The sequence below is a fragment of the Oncorhynchus keta genome, chromosome 10 (genome assembly GCF_023373465.1).
Source record: "Oncorhynchus keta strain PuntledgeMale-10-30-2019 chromosome 10, Oket_V2, whole genome shotgun sequence".
NCBI classification, from domain to species: domain Eukaryota; kingdom Metazoa; phylum Chordata; class Actinopteri; order Salmoniformes; family Salmonidae; genus Oncorhynchus; species Oncorhynchus keta.
Window position 1 is genome coordinate 43,000,437 of NC_068430.1, and position 17,880 is coordinate 43,018,316.

At 45.1% G+C, this 17,880-nt stretch overlaps 2 protein-coding genes across 2 annotated transcripts in view; both read left to right on the forward strand.

Annotated features, from left to right (window-relative positions):
• The first annotated feature begins 1,843 nt into the window (after positions 1-1,843).
• ptgis (prostaglandin I2 (prostacyclin) synthase) lies at positions 1,844-16,858 on the forward strand. Its single transcript, XM_035778268.2, has 10 exons — positions 1,844-2,011; positions 2,725-2,848; positions 4,914-5,089; positions 5,384-5,530; positions 5,762-5,889; positions 6,493-6,680; positions 9,356-9,521; positions 12,598-12,779; positions 14,924-15,075; positions 16,395-16,858. Exons 1-10 carry the CDS (start codon positions 1,941-1,943, stop codon positions 16,543-16,545), a joined length of 1,485 nt encoding a protein of 494 aa, XP_035634161.1. The 5' UTR covers positions 1,844-1,940; the 3' UTR covers positions 16,546-16,858.
• Positions 16,859-17,143: 285 nt separating this feature from the next.
• Positions 17,144-17,880, forward strand: part of kcnb1 (potassium voltage-gated channel, Shab-related subfamily, member 1) — a 70,008-nt gene continuing 69,271 nt past the window's right edge. Inside the window, exon 1 of the mRNA XM_052527066.1 lies at positions 17,144-17,513. The gene's annotated coding sequence lies outside the window, so the exon portion shown is untranslated. The remainder of the gene's footprint in view (positions 17,514-17,880) is intronic.

Below are 17,880 nucleotides of genomic sequence, written 5' to 3' on the forward strand. Positions count from 1 at the left end.
TAAGAAGTTCTAAGAAATATAACATTTTATAATCCCAGTGTACTTTTTGCAATGTCAGCGTTTGCTGTGATTCGCTCCAAAGAACAAAGGAATGGGGTGTTGTTGGGAATAGTAGACTCTATTATTATCACCGTATTATCACATGTCTGAGTCCCTGCCTTGCTATAGGTTTAGGCTGTCTATGAATCCCTCACTTCCCTATACATTACAGTGGTCTTTATCATACACATGTTTTTCATCAGCGTATGTAATTGATTTTCTGATATTGATTTGGGGAAATTATTGATGTGGATTAAAAGCAAGACATTTCCCAGTGCCCTACTGTATGTCAGTACTGTACGTGCTTACATAGCCAGCCATTATCAGTCAGCCCTCTGCTGAGGGGAGAATACACACTCACAGAATATGCTTTATGTGGAAACTTCTGCATGACAAATGCACACAGCACACAGGCCCGTGGCAGAACATACCACAGTACATACCACAGTACACTCAGCCGAAAACAGAACCTCAGCCAAGGAGTCTAAAGAGGATTTCTCCCACTCTATGTAAATAATGTTGCTTTTCACATATTCAGACTCATCTATATGTGTGTTTGAGTTGAGAAGACGTGTCCATGTTTATGCTGCTGAGTAGTTAGCAGGATTAGGCCTATATGTAAACAGATATCAATTTTCAAACTTCCAAGTGTATTAGGGAAGTGAAACTACAGATGTAGCATCTTTATTTGGTCACTATTTTGTTTCTTGGTATGTTCCTGCATTGCAGGAAATGCAAATGTATAGTGTATTGAAGGTTTAAAAAGGCTTCTAACGATTGTCATTTACACCTTAAAATGTCAGGCTTGATTTGTCCTTAAAAAAAAATGTATTAACTCCTACAAAAAAAATGTCCATTAATTATTTCACATTTCATGTTGCTGCAGGATCATTTTTCTGCTGTACCAAACTGCCTCAAATTAAAATTCTACACCTGTAGGTACGTTTCTATGGTGATTAGCTGTGGTGGTAAAAATTTCAGGGGAAATTCATTATTTCTGTCATTTTAACAGTGCTTGTTCCATTTTTGTGTGGGATGTCAGTTTAATCAACATGCATGTGACAAAAATAAACGCCTGTGGTTGGTGTGGTGTTCAATGCCAGCTTAATCATCAACAAGGTGTGAGCGAAATAAACATCCATTTGTCAAACAGACAGGAAATAACTGACAGGAAATAACTCTGTTCTCAAGACAGTGGAAATCCTTGCTGCAAAGATTTACTGCTGAAAATGAGGGTGCAGGGGAAAAAGGTAAACAGCCGAGTAGAAAGGGAGGCATGTCTTTACAAGAACTCTACAACAGTAAGAAGAGTCCATTTACTTAGGTTCTCTCATTCTAATGGAATGTTCTTACTCTGGTGACCGAGTGATACTATGTACTATATGTAGCCTATTCAACAGAATAAGTCAACAGAGGAGAGATGCTTCAGATTGGGTAGTTTCATTATCAGGAACAAGTGCAATAGAAAGACTAAAGACCTATAATTATAGGACTAACTGGGATTTCATAAAGATAATGATTGAGAAACTTTGAATTCCCATTGTTCACACACTAATGAGTGGAGATGCTTAATTCAGGGAACTTTTCTGTTAGGAAAAACTGCAGAGAAGGACCAACTCCGCCTTAAAAAATATTAAAATATAACAACAAAAAAATCATTATTGACAAACTCGTCGTGAGATTTTAATTTCAGTTCCCTTTTTGTCATGCAGAAAACTTGTTGGCAGAGCTCCCAGTGTCTGCTCTGTGACAGATAGAACCTAAGATGACACACACCTGTCACAATCCCCACCCATCTCCAACCCACACCTCAGATCTGCTGTAGGGCAGCCACTTGACAATAAAGCCCACAGCTCCAGAGGAACTCATTTCACTGTCAAGCTCTCTCTTTAACGGGTAAAATGTTATGGACTATATTTCTACTGCTCAATGGTCTGCTCGCTCTCGTCATTCTTTACTCTTCCCGCTCAAGGTAAATGTTCTTCATATTTCTGTTTGATTTGGATTGTTAAACAAGACATTGTAAATCAAGGACGTTATTTGAGTTTAAAAAGGATACATAGCCTGCAATATTTCAAGGATGAAGTCAATGTCGTTTGCTATTATTTCGTTTCTCTCTCTGGTATTGAACATTTTGGTGAAAAGATGAACCAACGTCTCACATATTGTTTACTTAATCATTTACAAAGAAATGTACTTTCTATACAGAAATCAATTCATGAAAAAAAATGTCAGGGTACAAAAAGCCTTTACTGAACATACAGCATTGCTGAACGTGCAGGCTAGACCATTAAACTGGACTATCCAATTCTTCATGTAACCTTTCCCTAGACCATTCAAACCATTCAAACGCAGACCATTTCTTATACGGTACACATTGATTATGCCCTACTTCCTATTTCCACAGTGTATTACTAGCCTACTTTATGTCTGTACACATCAGCTCACACAGTTGACTGCTTTTAGGGCATGTCCTTATGCCAACTGTAGAGCTACAACCAGTTGGTTTAGTTTGGGAGATGAAGTGATTTAACTCCTTTTATTGAACCGCGTTAATCTTGGTTCACAACTGTCCTGTCCTGTCCTGTCTGTCTGTCTGTCTGTCTGTCTGTCTGTCTGTCTGTCTGTCTGTCTGTCTGTCTGTCTGTCTGTCTGTCTGTCTGTCTGTCTGTCTGTTTCTACCAGACAAAAAAATGAACCACCATTAGACAAAGGCTTCATTCCGTGGCTGGGTCATGCCCTGGAGTTTGGAAAAGATGCTGCAAAGTTTCTAACACGGATGAAACAAAAACATGGTGACATTTTTACGGTAGGAGTTCTCTATGCGTTTTTTTTTGTACAAGCCAGTTTGCTAAAGCAGAAAAATATCCCTGCAGCAACAGGGAATGTAAGTTATGTGGAATTATAATTCATGGACATTTCTGTAGGGGTTGATAGATTTTTCCAAAGGGAAACAAACACAAGTCCAACATTTCAAAGTGGAAATTACGAGCCGTTTTAAACATCAAATACACTACAAGTTAAAACAATTCTGCATCGCAAGAAAGTTTGTCTGCAACAGGGTGATCAAATTAAGATCAATCAATCAAATGTATTTATAAAGCCCTTCTTACATCAGCTGATGTCACAAAGCACTGTACAGAAACCCAGCCCAAAACCCCAAACAGCAAGCAATGCAGGTGTAGAAAGAAGCATGGTGGCTAGGAAAAACTCCCTAGAAAGGCCAGAACTTAGGAAGAAGTCTATAGAGGAACCAGGCTATGAGGGGTGGCCAGTCCTCTTCTGGCTGTGCAGGGTGGAGATCATAAAAGATTGGCCTGTTATAACAGATTATAACAGGCCAAGATGTTCAAACGTTCATAGATGGCCAGCAGGGTCAAATAATAATAATGACAGTGGTTGTAGACGGTGCAACAGGTCAGCACCTCAGGAGTAAATGTCAGTTGGCTTTTCATAGCCAATCATTCAGAATATCTCTACCGCTCCTGCTGTCTCTAGAGTTAACAGCAGGTCTGGGACAGGTAGCACGTCTGGTGAAAAGGTCAGGGTTCCATAGCTACAGGCAGAACAGTTGAAAATGGAGCAGCAGGTGTCCCCAGGTGGACTGGGGACAGCAAGGAATCATCAGGCTAGGTAGTCCTGAGGCATGGTCCTAGGGCTCAGGTCCTCCGATAGAGAGAGAGAGAGAAAGAGAGAAAAAGACAAAGAAAGAATTAGAGAGGACACTGGATAAGACAGGAGAAATACTCCAGATATAACAGACTGACCCTAGCCCCCCGACACATAAACTACTGCAGCATAAATACTGGAGGCTGAGACAGGAGGGGTTGTGGCCCGGTCCGACGATACCCCGGACAGGACCAAATAGGCAGGATACAATCCCACCCACTTTGCCAAAGCACAGCCCCCACACCACTAGAGGGATATCTTCAACCACCAACTTGCAAGGCTGAGTATAGCCCACAAAGATCTCCTCCATGGCACAACTCAAGGGGGGCGCCAACCCAGACAGGAAGATCACGTCAATGACTCAACCCAGTCAAGTGACGCAACCCTCCTAGGGATGGCATGGAAGAGCACCAGTAAGCCAGTGACTCAGCCCCTGCAACAGGGTTAGAGGCAGAGAATCACAGTGGAGAGAGGGGAACCGGCCAGGCAGAGACAGCAAGGGCGGTTCGTTGCTCCAGTGCCTTTCCATTCACCTTCACACTCCTGGGCCAGACTACACTCAATTATAGGACCTACTGAAGAGACAAGTCTTCAGTAAAGACTTAAAGGTTGAGACCAATTCTGCGTCTCTCACATGGATAGGCAGACCATTCCAGACAAATGGAGCTCAAGAGAAAGCCCTGCCTCCAGCAGCTTGCTTAGATATTCTAGGGACAGTAAGGAGGCCTGCGTCTTGTGACCGTAGCGTACGTGTAGGTATGTATGGCAGGACCAAATCGGAAAGATAGGTAGGAGCAAGCCCATGTAATGCTTTGTAGGTTAGCAGTAAAACCTTGAAATCAGCCCTTGCCTTAACAGGAAGCTAGTATAGAGAGGCTAGCACTGGAGTAATATTATCAATTTCATTGGTTCTAAGTCAAGATTCTAGCAGCCGATACTATACTGTATCTGTACCTGAGTACCTCATCAATCTTCAACACATTCTTTATGTCTTTGTGACTGAGATATTAAGGGTTGCTGTGAACCTGGATATGTTATTTTTCAAAAGTTTATTTCGTCTTTGTAGAGTGGTTCTATGTGCATCTCCTACTCACTACTCATTTAGCTTTCTCAAACAATCCCAAACACTTGTAATGTGTAATGTGACTACGACAGACGTGTACAGACATGGCCGTGGCTTTACCTGTTCAAATCATGTCTCCCAGGTGCGTGTTTGTGGTCGTTACATCACTGTGCTGCTGGATCCTAACTCCTATGACGCGGTCCTCGATGACAAAGTCTCTCTGGACTTCAGTCGCTACGCCCAGGTCCTGATGCAAAGGATCTTCAGCCTGAGACTACCCAATCACAACCCAGACTCAGAGAGGGCCTGGATGGAACAGTAGGTGTTCTAGACCTGTATCCACATGACCTCATGCCTGACCTCACACACATCCACACCTGACCTCACACACATCCACACCTGTACACACACACCATCTTAATCCAATTCCGATGCATCTACCTGTCCTTGTCAAGGACCATACCGTTTCTATTCTATTATTTTCTATTACTGTAAATGGTATTGCGATGAGACATACTTTTCCACCAGAATAGATTACTTACAAATTCATTTAATTCCCTGAGGTAACATGTTGTAGCAATAATTCGACCTCTTCATAAAATCCCTGTCCAGGCACTTCCAGGGCCCTAGCCTGGCCAGATTAAGCAGCACCATGCACCTCCACCTCCAGACACTGCTACGGGATGAGGAGAGGAGCTGTAGCCCAGCAGACTGGAGGCAGGATGGCCTCTTCAGCCTCTGTTACAGCTTGCTCTTCGGGTAAGAGCCAGAACCCAGAAACAAATTCTGTCTGGACTGGCCAGCTACGGTTTGTGTGTTTAACAGTCATCCTGCTCTTCAGGTTACATCAGACATTTCTCTGGGTCACTGGCCCGGGGGTTGATTTAGGCTCAAATGACACTATCACACCTGGAGAAAATTGCATTACTCTTACACAAGAGAGAAGACGTACTCTTACTCTAGAGTTAATGCATCTTCCTGTCCTCGTAGGGCTGGGTATCTCACACTGTTCGGTGCAGAGAACAGCAACGATGTCACCGCACTCGCTACTGTCTACAAAGAGTTCCGCACGTTTGATGGTCTTCTCGCAAAACTGGCACGTTCAACCCTCAAGCAAGGTACATATACACGTATACCGAGTTCCATCTAATGCACGTGGTCATACGTCATGTATATCAATACAGAATGTATCTATTCTTACAATACGTTTCTGTCTCTCTGTATCTGTTTCTCTGTGTCCATGTGCGTGTCTCTGTGTGTGCCTGTGTCCCGGTGTACCTGTCACTCTGGTGCTATCTAGAACCTATAAGGATTATTCGGCTGTCCCCATAGGATAACCCTTTGAATAACCTTTATGGTTCCATGTAGAAGCTTTTTGGGTTCCATGTAAAACCCTTTCCACAGAGGGTTCTACATGGAACCCTAAAGAGTTCTACCCGGAACCAAAAAGGGTTCTAACTGGAATCAAAAAAGGGTTCTCCTATGGGGACAGCCGAAGAACCCTTTTGAACCCTTTTTTCCTAAGAGTGTACCTGTCTCTCTCTGGGTGACCTTTCCTCTCTAACCTGTCTCTCTCTGGGTGATCTTTCCTCTCTAACCTGTCTCTCTCTGGGTGATCTTTCCTCTCTAACCTCTCTCTCTCTGGGTGATCTATCCTCTCTAACCTGTCTCTCTCTGGGTGATCTTTCCTCTCTAACCTGTCTCTCTCTCTATGTCGCTAGAGGAGAAGAGGACAGCAAGCCTGTCCCAGGAGAGACTGTGGGAGCTGCTGTCCCCAGCGTGGCTGAGCAGAGGAAAGGGGTCAGAGAGCAGCTCCTGGCAGCAGAGTTACCTCCGCCATCTACAGACGGAAGGAGTGGACACGGAGATGCAGAGACGAGCCATGCTGCTTCAGCTCTGGGCCACCCAGGTAAGTGGGAAAGTCAAGAACACACACTCACACGCACAGATGCAAGAGCATGTAAGAGCATGCACACACACACGCATACAAATTCACACAAAAAAAACACATGCAAGCACAGGCATACAAGCACGCACACATGCACACACATGCGCACACATGCGCACACATGCGCACACACACACACACACACACACACACACACACACACACACACACACACGCACGCACGCACGCACGCACGCACGCACACACACACACACACACACACACACACACACACACACACACACACACACACACACACACACACACACACACACACACACACACACACACACACACACAAAATTACAGAGAACCAAGACCAATGCTTTCACAGTGTTCTGCCACACCTGGATGTCACTCTCATACCGTCTCTTCCTGTGTCCTCTTTGAGACCTGTGGCCCTGGCGTGAATAAGTTCACAGGATTCTTCTCTCCCAGTGACTCATCGTCCTCGTCCTTGTTGGCACAGTTGACTCGTTATGTCATTATGTGAGAAGTAATGATTGTTAGGAATGTGACATGAGTTTCTATGAACGTGTCTTCATGGCACCTGGGCTTGTTTGGAGTTCTGTGTAAACTGATCTGGGACAATGGGTCCACACATTCCAGAACATTATTGAAAAGAGAAGAGTTGGCAGGTCGCCCAAACCAACCTGTCTAATTTCAGAATTAGATCAAACGTTAGGCCTACAGTACACAAATTGTAGGACGATTTAGAAGGAAGTGGTATGCTATCAAATACATGAAACACATGGTTTCCATGTGTTTGATGCCATTCCATTTCTCCGGTCTGGCCATTATTATGAGCCGTCCTCCCCTAAGCAGCCTCCACTGATGAAGATGTATCATCTGTAATAGACATCAATGAATATTGATGTCAAAATCCAATATAGATCACAGCAATGAAGCATTATCTAACTCTATATTTATGAGCTCCAGAGGCAGTTTAATAGCAGGCTATCTGTGGCTTCCTGTCTCAAACAAATCCCAACAAATTGTTATGAATGAGCTGCTGTTGCACTGTGTGGCCAGATGGGGGAGCTAGTGTAATGTCTGTCTGTCTGGTACCTGCCTTCACCACCAGCCTCAGAAAATAATAGAGCCACAGGTGTCATCTGTACCAGGCCTTCTCTGCTCCCCCTGGGACTTTGGCTGCTACTTTCAGCCTGGAGCATTGGAGGCCTAGTCGGCCCACTCAGACCAGGGGAGCAGGGAGAGAGTCCTTCGCCAAGATGGAGCCTCTCCCTCTGGGGACCTTGGCTCATCTGCCAGGCTAGGATAGGAGAGTGCAGCTTAGTCCCTTAGCATCACTGTTCCCTGCGTATGAATGTCTTTTCTGGAACAGAGACTCACTATTCCAGTCACAGACAATCAGACAGAGCCAATCACCACTGAAACATATTAGAACTGAGGCTGAGTATAAGGAAGTGCAACGGAGAATATCTTCTGGTTGTTGTCTCTGTCACCACCAGTCGTACAGAGGTACTGTGGGCTTCCTCAGTAACAACACAATACTGAGTGAATCAGAGATGTCACTGAAGTCAAACATGCCAAATGCAGTTTTAGATGTTTAGTTCCATGCTGTCTGCATACAACAGACACAATCGCTAGATATTGCAAGAGAGTTATGAGAGCTTTATGTTTCTGGCTCTGTGTGTGTTGTTGTTGGGGATTGGAGTGGAGGCAGTTCCACAGTCCAGTGAATCTCTGAAAAAGCCTGTCAGTGAGGCTCCAGTCCAATGTCAATATGCCTATGATGGACCCCAGGGAGCCTGTGTCACATTCAGCCCATCACACACCTGACTGCGGCTCTGCTTTCAACACAACTACACCAGTACACAGTGTACACACTCAGAGGAGTGGAAGAGGAGGTAAAGTTCCTTACCGTGTACACGTCTAATAGTGAATTCAATGGCAATTCAAAAGTGTCTCAATCTGATTTTTTTTTAAACACTATACAGTGTCGGTAAAAACGTGCAGCATTTGAAATGGCTATTTCTACTGCAACACTTCGACTGTAACCCAGCAAACTGGGACCACAAGAGATGAAGCCTCACACAGCTTGTGTAGCCTAGTGTCTGTCGTAACGGACGTGTGACGGGACAGGCCAGGGAGTCAACCAGAGATCCATTGGACCTGGTCTTCGACTTGCATTCGCGCTGGTTGTCAGTCGATCGGTGAAGACCTGGCCTGCAAGGGGGTGAGGAGAGAAGCTCCCTGAGCCCACAGCAATTACTGGCTGACAGGTTCAGACAGACGTCTCTCAGCCCTGTCTACACAGCCCTGACAGCTCTGATGGCTCCTCACTGCTCCTCGGATCACTAGAGTACAGTACAGCAGTATCAACGATGCAGGGTGGGATGCAAAAAAAGAGAGAGAAAACAAAAGTAAAGTGAGACTGAAAGAAAGAGAGATTGAGATGTGTCTAAACCCGCTTCCATTTTCCCCTGGGGGCTTCTTGCAGCGTGTTCACACTGTACAGTACCTGTTGTGGATTAACTGCAAGGTATCTACCTCATCATGCTCGGTAATGAGTTCTCTGTCTTTGACGGACTGAGAGTGAGCATTGTGTACTCTGTAACTGCCAAACCGTTTCTGAACGGACTGTGAGTCGATGTTGTGTCGTTCCGTTCCAGGGTAACGCTGGGCCTGCTGCTTTCTGGCTTCTGAGTTTCCTGCTCACGCACCCCGAGGCCATGAGAGCTGTGAGGAAGGAGATCAGAGGCCTGCGTCTACAGGAGGACGGCTCTCTACAGCGACACCCTCTGGACACACTGGAGCACCACAGCACACCTGTGTTCGGTAAGAGCTCAAGCAACCTCTCCTCTATTATTCACTCACACTCTCTTCCACCTCGGGGCTCTGCCTGTCCAGCCAAAGACATGCAGTGAAATATTGAACTGAAGCTCGTCTGAACTGTGTGGAACAACCGAGTGAAAAAATGAAAGATTCAGAGAGCCGAATGAGTAAAGATTGATAAATATTGTTGTTGTTTCTTAGCTGGGGTTGATTAAGGTTAACGTTTGCTTGCCACAGGGTGATCTACAGCATTCCAGAAGGACATACCTATAGTTTTATGATTGTGTAGTCTGGTGGCAGATCAGTTTGTGCTGTATAACGCCTACAGTTGTTCAAATCAAATCAAATGTTATTTGGCACATGCGCGACCTGACAGTGAAATGCTTACTTACAAGCACTTAACCAACAATGCAGTTTTAACAAAAAAAAAAGAAAAAAAGAAAAGAAAAATCTAATAATTATAGAGCAGCAGTAAAATACCAATAGCGGAGCTATATACAGGGGGTACCGGTACAGAGTCAATGTGGAGGCTATATACAGGGGGTACCGGTACAGAGTCAATGTGGAGGCTATATACAGGGGTACCGGTACAGAGTCAATGTGGAGGTTATTTATATACAGGGGGTACCGGTACAGAGTCAATGTGGAGGTTATTTATATACAGGGGGTACCGGTACAGAGTCTATGTGGAGGTTATATACAGGGGGTACCGGTACAGAGTCAATGTGGAGGTTATATACAGGGGGTACCGGTACAGAGTCAATGTGGAGGCTATATACAGGGGTACCGGTACAGAGTCAATGTGGAGGTTATATACAGGGGTACCGGTACAGAGTCAATGTGGAGGCTATATACAGGGGGTACCGGTACAGAGTCAATGTGGAGGCTATATACAGGGGGTACCGGTACAGAGTCAATGTGGAGGCTATATACAGGGGGTACCGGTACAGAGTCAATGTGGAGGCTATATACAGGGGTACCGGTACAGAGTCAATGTGGAGGTTATATACAGGGGTACCGGTACAGAGTCAATGTGAAGGCTATATACAGGGGTACCGGTACAGAGTCAATGTGGAGGCTATATACAGGGGGTACCAGTACAGAGTCAATGTGGAGGTTATATACAGGGGTACCAGTACAGAGTCAATGTGGAGGCTATATACAGGGGTACCGGTACAGAGTCAATGTGGAGGTTATATACAGGGGTACCAGTACAGAGTCAATGTGGAGGCTATATACAGGGGTACCGCTACAGAGTCAATGTGGAGGCTATATACAGGGGTACTGGTACACAGTCAATGTGGAGGTTATATACAGGGGTACCGGTACAGAGTCAATGTGGAAGCTATATACAGGGGGTACCGGTACAGAGTCAATGTGGAGGTTATTTATATACAGGGGGTACCGGTACAGAGTCAATGTGGAGGCTATATACAGGGGGTACCGGTACAGTGTCAATGTGGAGGCTATATACAGGGGGTACCGGTACAGAGTCAATGTGCAGGGGAACCGGTTAGTCAAGGTAATTGAGGTTATATGTACATGTAGGTAGAATTATTAAGGTGACTATGCATAGATAATAACAGAGAGTAGCTGCAGTGTAAAAGAGGGGGGGGGGGGTACTGAAAATAGTCTGGGTAGCCATTTGATTAGATGTTCAGGAGTCTTATGGCTTGGGGGTAGAAGCTGTTTAGAGGCCTCATGGACCTAGACTTGGCGCTCCGGTACAACTTGCCGTGCTGTAGCAGAGAGAACAGTCTATGACTAGGGTGGCTGGAGTCTTTGACAAATCTTAGGGCTTTGCTCTGACACCACCTGGTATAGAGGTCCTACCCTCTGTAGGCCAAGCAGTTGCCATACCAGGCAGTGATGCAACCCGTCAGGATGCTCTCGATGGTGTAGCTGAATAACCTTTTGAGGATCTGAGGACCCATGCCAAATCTTTTCAGTCTCCTGAGTGGGAATAGGTTTTGTCATGCCCTCTTTACGACTGTTTAGGTGTGCTTGGACCATTTTAGTTTGTTGGTGATGTGGACGCCAAGGAACTTGAAGCTCTCAATCTGCTCCACTACAGCCCTGTCGATGAGAATGGGGGCGTTGTCAACCCTCCTTTTCCTGTAGTCCACAATAATCTTCTTTGTCTTGATCACGTTGAGGGAGAGGTTGTTGCCCTTGCACCACCCAGCCAGGTCTCTAATCTCCTCCCTATAGGCTTTCTCGTCGTTGTCAGTGATCAGGCCTACCTCTGTTGTGTCATCGGCAAACTTAATGATGGTGTTGGAGTCGTGCCTGGCCGTGCAGTCATGAGTGAACAGGGATTACAGCATAGGACTGAGCAGAAACCCTGAGGGGCCCCCGTGTTGAGGATCAGCATGGCGGATGTGTTGTTACCTACCCTCACCACCTGGGGGCGGCCCGTCAGCAAGTCCAGGATCCAGTTGCAGAGGGAGGTGTTTAGTCCAAGGGTCCTTAGCTTAGTGATGAGCTTTGAGGGCAGTATGGTGTTGAACGCTGTGCAACGAATAGCATTCTCACATAGGTTTTCCTTTTGTCCAGGTGTGAAAGGGCAGTGTGGAGTGCAATAGAGATTGTGTCATCTGTGGATCTGTTGGGGCGGTATGCAAATTTGAGTGGGTCTAGTTTTCTGGGATAATGGTGTTGATCTCAGCATTGACCATCCTTTCAAAGCACTTCATGGCTACAGATGTGAGTGCTATGGGTCGGTAGTTGTTTAGGCAGGTTACCTTAGCTTTCTTGGGCACAGGGACTATGGTGGTCTGCTTGAAACATGTTGGTATTACAGACTCAGACAGGGACAGGTTGAAAATGTCAGTGAAGACAATTGCCAGTTGGTCAGCGTATGCTCAGAGTACATGTCCCGGTAATCCGTCTGAACCTACGACCTTGTGAATGTTGACCAGCTGTCAACCGTTGGAGTTGGCTTTACAACACAAACAGATCTGGGACAAGGTTTGTGATTATGATTATTGAAGGTGAATGATTATTCACAGGATTATTCACATGCACCCGGCAGCCACCCCTCTGACATCATACTTATTGTCCCTCCCTCCAATCACAGACAGTGTTCTGAGTGAGACCCTGCGTCTGACCGCTGCTGCCCTCATCACCAGAGAGGTGGTCCAGGACAAGACCCTTTGTCTGGCCAGTGGACAGGCATACCACCTCAGACAGGGGGACAGGGTGTGTATGTTCCCCTTCCTCAGCCCTCAGATGGACCCCCAGATACACCACGATCCACAGGTAATACAACACAATACTGTTACCTGACAAAGACCCAGTTGGTGTTGAAATATTGTCTGAATAAATGGAACACCTGCCAGCGTACAGCATGCCAGTGTACAGATTTATTTTAGTTTTCGATTACTGTTCAGTCTAATCCAGCACCTGGGACAAAGGCTTTTACGAATGTGTGCCTACAAGCCATAGACTGTTCTCTCTTGCAGGAAGTCTGACAACAACAGGCTCCTGAACAGCTTCTATCCCGAGCCATAAGACTGATAATTAGCTAACAAAATGGTCTGAATTGACCGTTGTAATTTTATTTTTGCACTGTGTCTATGCACACTCACAGGAATATACACACTCACGCACACTGACACTCCAACACAAACATAACATGCACACACATTTAAACTGACTCTACACACACACGCACGCACGCAGGCACACACTCACATACATTCATCATTTAGGATGCTGCTGCTCTGTTTATTATATATCCTGTTGCCGAGTCACCTTACCCCTATACCTTTCTACCTCTTATCACTCTAGTATCCCTGCACATTGTCAACATGGTACTGGAACCGACGCTGTAACTGACCCTGTTTATAGCTTACTTACTTTCTCCTGTTATTCTAATTTCTTATTTTGATTTTTTTTGTGTGATTTTGTTCTACCTTGCTATTTTTAGTACTACCCTAACCACGTTTCCATCCAAAGTTTTCATGCGAGCAAACGCATTTTAAAAAAATCAAGACTGCTGCAATGGAAACAGGAAGTTACGGTACAATTTTATAAATGCCAACAGGTATAGAGGTCCTGGATGGCAGGAAGCCATTTGTTATGTTACAGCCTTATTCAGAAATGGATTCAACAGTTTTTCCCTCACCAATCTACATAAAATACCCCATAATGACAAAGCAAAAACTATTTTTGCAACAAAAAAAACAGGAATATTACATTTACATAAGTATTCCGACAGTTTACTCAGTACTTTGTTGAAACACCTTTGGCAGCGATTAGAGCCTTGAGTCTTCTTGTGTATGATGCTACAAGCTTGGCACACCTGTATTTGGGAAGTTTCTCCCATTCTTCTCTGCAGATCCTCTCAAGTTCTGTCAGGTTGGAGGGGGAGCGTCGCTGCACAGCTATTTCTCAGGCCTCTCCAGAGATGTTCATTTCCGGGCTCTGGCTGGGCCATTCAAAGACATTTAGAGACTTGTCCCAAAGCCACTCCTGCATTGTCTTGGCTGTGTACTTAGGGTCATTGTCCTGTTGGAAGGTGAACCTTCACCCCAGTGTGAGATCCTCAAGGATCTCTCTGTACTTTGCTCCGTTCATCTTTCCGTCTATCCTGACTAGTCTCCCAGTCTCTGCCACTGAAAAACATCCCCACAGCATGACGACTCTAATAGAACAATGACTCTAATAGAACGACTCTAATAGAACGACTCTAATTGAACGACTCTAATAGTACGACTCTAATAGAACGACTCTAATAGAACGACTCTAATAGAACGACTCTAATAGAACAACTCTAATAGAATGATAGAATGACGCTATAGGAGGGCTCATTGTAATGTAATGGCTGGAATGGAATCGACAGAACAGAGTCAAATTTGGTTTCCGTATGTGTTTGATACCGTTCCATTTAATCCATTCCAGCCATTAGAAAGAGCCCGTCCTTCTATAGCTCCTTCCACCAGCCTCATCTGGTGTGAGTGCGTGTCTCATACACAGTGTTGTACTACGCAGTGTTTAAATGGCGCCGGGATTACATGGTGGAAAGGTTAAAGGGCTAAGAAAGGAGATCCGATGGGGATTAGCTGGTTAAAGGCTGTAATTTGTGTGTGTGTGTGTGTGTGTGTGTGTGTGTGTGTGTGAGTGAGTGAGTGAGTGAGTGAGTGAGTGTGTGTGTGTGTGTGTGTGTGTGTGTGTGTGTGTGTGTGTGTGTGTGTGTGTGTGTGTGTGAGTGAGTGAGTGAGTGAGTGAGTGAGTGAGTGAGTGAGTGAGTGAGTGAGTGAGTGAGTGAGTGAGTGAGTGAGTGAGTGAGTGAGTGAGTGAGTGAGTGAGTGTTTGCATGCAGCATCACTGGAGCTACTTAATGTACTGTGGCATCCATCTATCACAATAACTTGGGGGTTTTTTTCTTCTCTGCTTTACAGACATTTCAATATGACCGCTTCCTAAATGCAGACGGGACAGAAAAGAAGAAGTTCTATAAGGGCGGGGAGAGACTAAAGTATTACACCATGCCATGGGGTGCAGGCAACAACATGTGTGTAGGGAGACACTTTGCAGTCAGTGGCATCAAACAGTGAGTGTGATATGACTTTCTCCACCTGTTGTCCCTCACACATAGCCTGGTCCCACTTCTGTTTGTGTTGTCTTGCCAACTTCTGTTGTTATTGTCACGTGACAATGACCATAGACAGTACAATAACTCTCACCTAAGTACATCTAAACCACCCCACGTTGTTCATGCATCGTTTCCCCCAATGAATCAGTTCATTAGCAAGGTATTAATGATTCATGAGGCATTTACAATCACCTGAAGATCGCTGCCTAAGGCCAGTTGCTTTCAAACATCTCCAGGTGGGAGGAGCTATGGGAGGATGGGCTTATTGCCGTGGCTGGAATGCAATCAATGGAATGGTACCAAACACATCAAACACATGGAAACCCCTGTTGGACTCTGTTCCATTGATTCCATTCCAGCCATTACAATGAGCCTGTCCTCTGAGACACAATACCATTACTGTAGCACACACACACACACACACACACACACACACACACACACACACACACACACACACACACACACACACACACACACACACACACACGTTAACGGCCATTTCAATAATTCAAGCCAACATTTTAACTCAATAGAGATACTATACATCAGAACAGCTAAGCAGACAGAACGATCAATATAGATAAAGGGTTGATCTGAGAAGTGGATTTTCTTAGTTGTTTCATGTGATATACTACACGCTACAAACATAGCCTAAGGCAGTGGTTTTCAAACCTTGCCTCAGGGGCGCCCAGCCATTGCATGCATTTGAACTGTTCTAGAGCTAGCACACTCGATTCCAGTCGTCAACTGATCATAAAGCCCTTGACTAGGTTAACACTAGCCTCATCTGGTATGTACTGTATGTACAGTTGGAGAGGGGTAGGGGGTCCTTGAAGAAAATCACAAAGTGCTGATGTCAGTGTCTTTCTGTGCCAGATATCAGTAGTTCAAAGGTTAAGTCCTAGTTATCCACAGTGAGAGTAAGAGGCCAGATGATAATATGGGAAGACGGTAGAACAGCTGTGCACATACAGTATGTGCTCGCAACCTCTAGGCTTTACCATATGTGTGATATGCAAATAGTGTATTACATGGCCGACTACATCCAGATTTATTTCTGCAGGCATTGTATAGATTGTTCTTTAACCCTTTCAATGCATGCTGGGTGATTGATATTGTTACAGACAGTTATATAACATGAGGTCGCCTGTCATTATTCTTCTGCTAGCTAGTGTTCTTCGTGCCTCCAGAGCCATGCTAGACATCCTATACTCCCAATGGGGGCCAAGAGGATTGACTTAACTAACCTTACTCTCCTTCTATGTGATTCTCAGGTTTGTGTTCATGGTCCTCTCCCGGCTGGACCTGGAGCTGTGTGACCCAACCGCCATCGTCCCTCCGGTCAATCCCGGTCGCTATGGTTTCGGGATGCTCCAGCCCGACGGAGACCTGGAGGTCCGCTACAGACTCAAGACTCTGCAGTAGGACACGACCCCTAACCTCTGACTCCTGCATCCTGCACTAGAACTAGGACATGATTAGCCTGGTCCCAGATCTGTTTGTGCTGTATAGCCATGTTTGGCATGACAATGACATTAGGAGTTGGCAAGACAGCCCAACCAAATATGGGACCAGGCTAGGACATGACTTCCTCCTACATCCTCCTGATACTGACTGCACTCAATACAAATCAGTTTCATGTTTTTATTTATAGGTTTTTTTCAATGTTGTTTTTATATTCAAACTATATCACTTGTACTGTATATCTCTGAATAATAAATAATGTATCTGAATTATTTATTTGCTTGTGTTGCTTGTCTCTCAAGACCACATGCCTTGAATGAACTGCACATCATCATAACCTCACCCATATGGCGAAGTGCACACATTACAACAAATAGGCTTTGAATCAAGACGAGAATGAGGGGGGTTTAGATGATAGAATTCAGTGCAGTTACATTATATCTGTCTGGATGAATTGGGAGGGAATTAGTACTCCATGTGGCGAATAAGATTGCAGGTCCTTAGTTCTGTAATGTAAGGGTTAAACGCCTCAATGTGAAGCCGGGCGATGAAGCTGCCTGCCGCGCTACGGATCCACCTGCGCAGCTACCAGTCGCGCCGCCCTTCTCACAGACAGCGGACGGGGGAAGACCCCGGAGCAGAAAACCGTGTGCATTCACAAGATACATAATTGTTTATTATTTCCAGTAAAGTGGGCGGGTAACATGGTAGGCGGACTAAATCAGTGTATGTGATCCCTTATCTAACCATGTCCAAGGCGGAGGAGATCCAACGTGCCACCGAGGCAACACCGCTTGAAACCGAATGGGTCAGAAACCGTTCCCAGGAATAGGCTAATAAACCAATGACGTTTCCTCCTTTTTCCTCTTCGATTGAATGTTTTCATATCTGCCTCTCTCTGCCGTCGGATGAGCCAGCCTGAAGTTAAGGTATGTGGGAGGCTTGTTCCGAATAGTCAAATAACAGGTTATATTTGTTGGTCTCCTTTATAAAGCAAGTATTGATAGATGGTTAAATTGCTGTTGTTAATTATTTAATATCATTGTTTTTAATACAGTCATATAGGCCTGCTCTACATGAATGGACATTTACACACAGCATGACAAATGAGCAACAATTATTAAACCTTTTAAATGTGAAGAGAAAAACGAAGTGACGAAGTGTTGTTCATAGCACGGGGGATCGCAGGGGAGTTGGTAGGTTGCTACATTGACATTACAATTCCAGCTTTTTGAAGATGTGCGTTCGGACGTTTTGTAGCCTGTACAACCGTAACATAGCCAGGTCGATAGACCG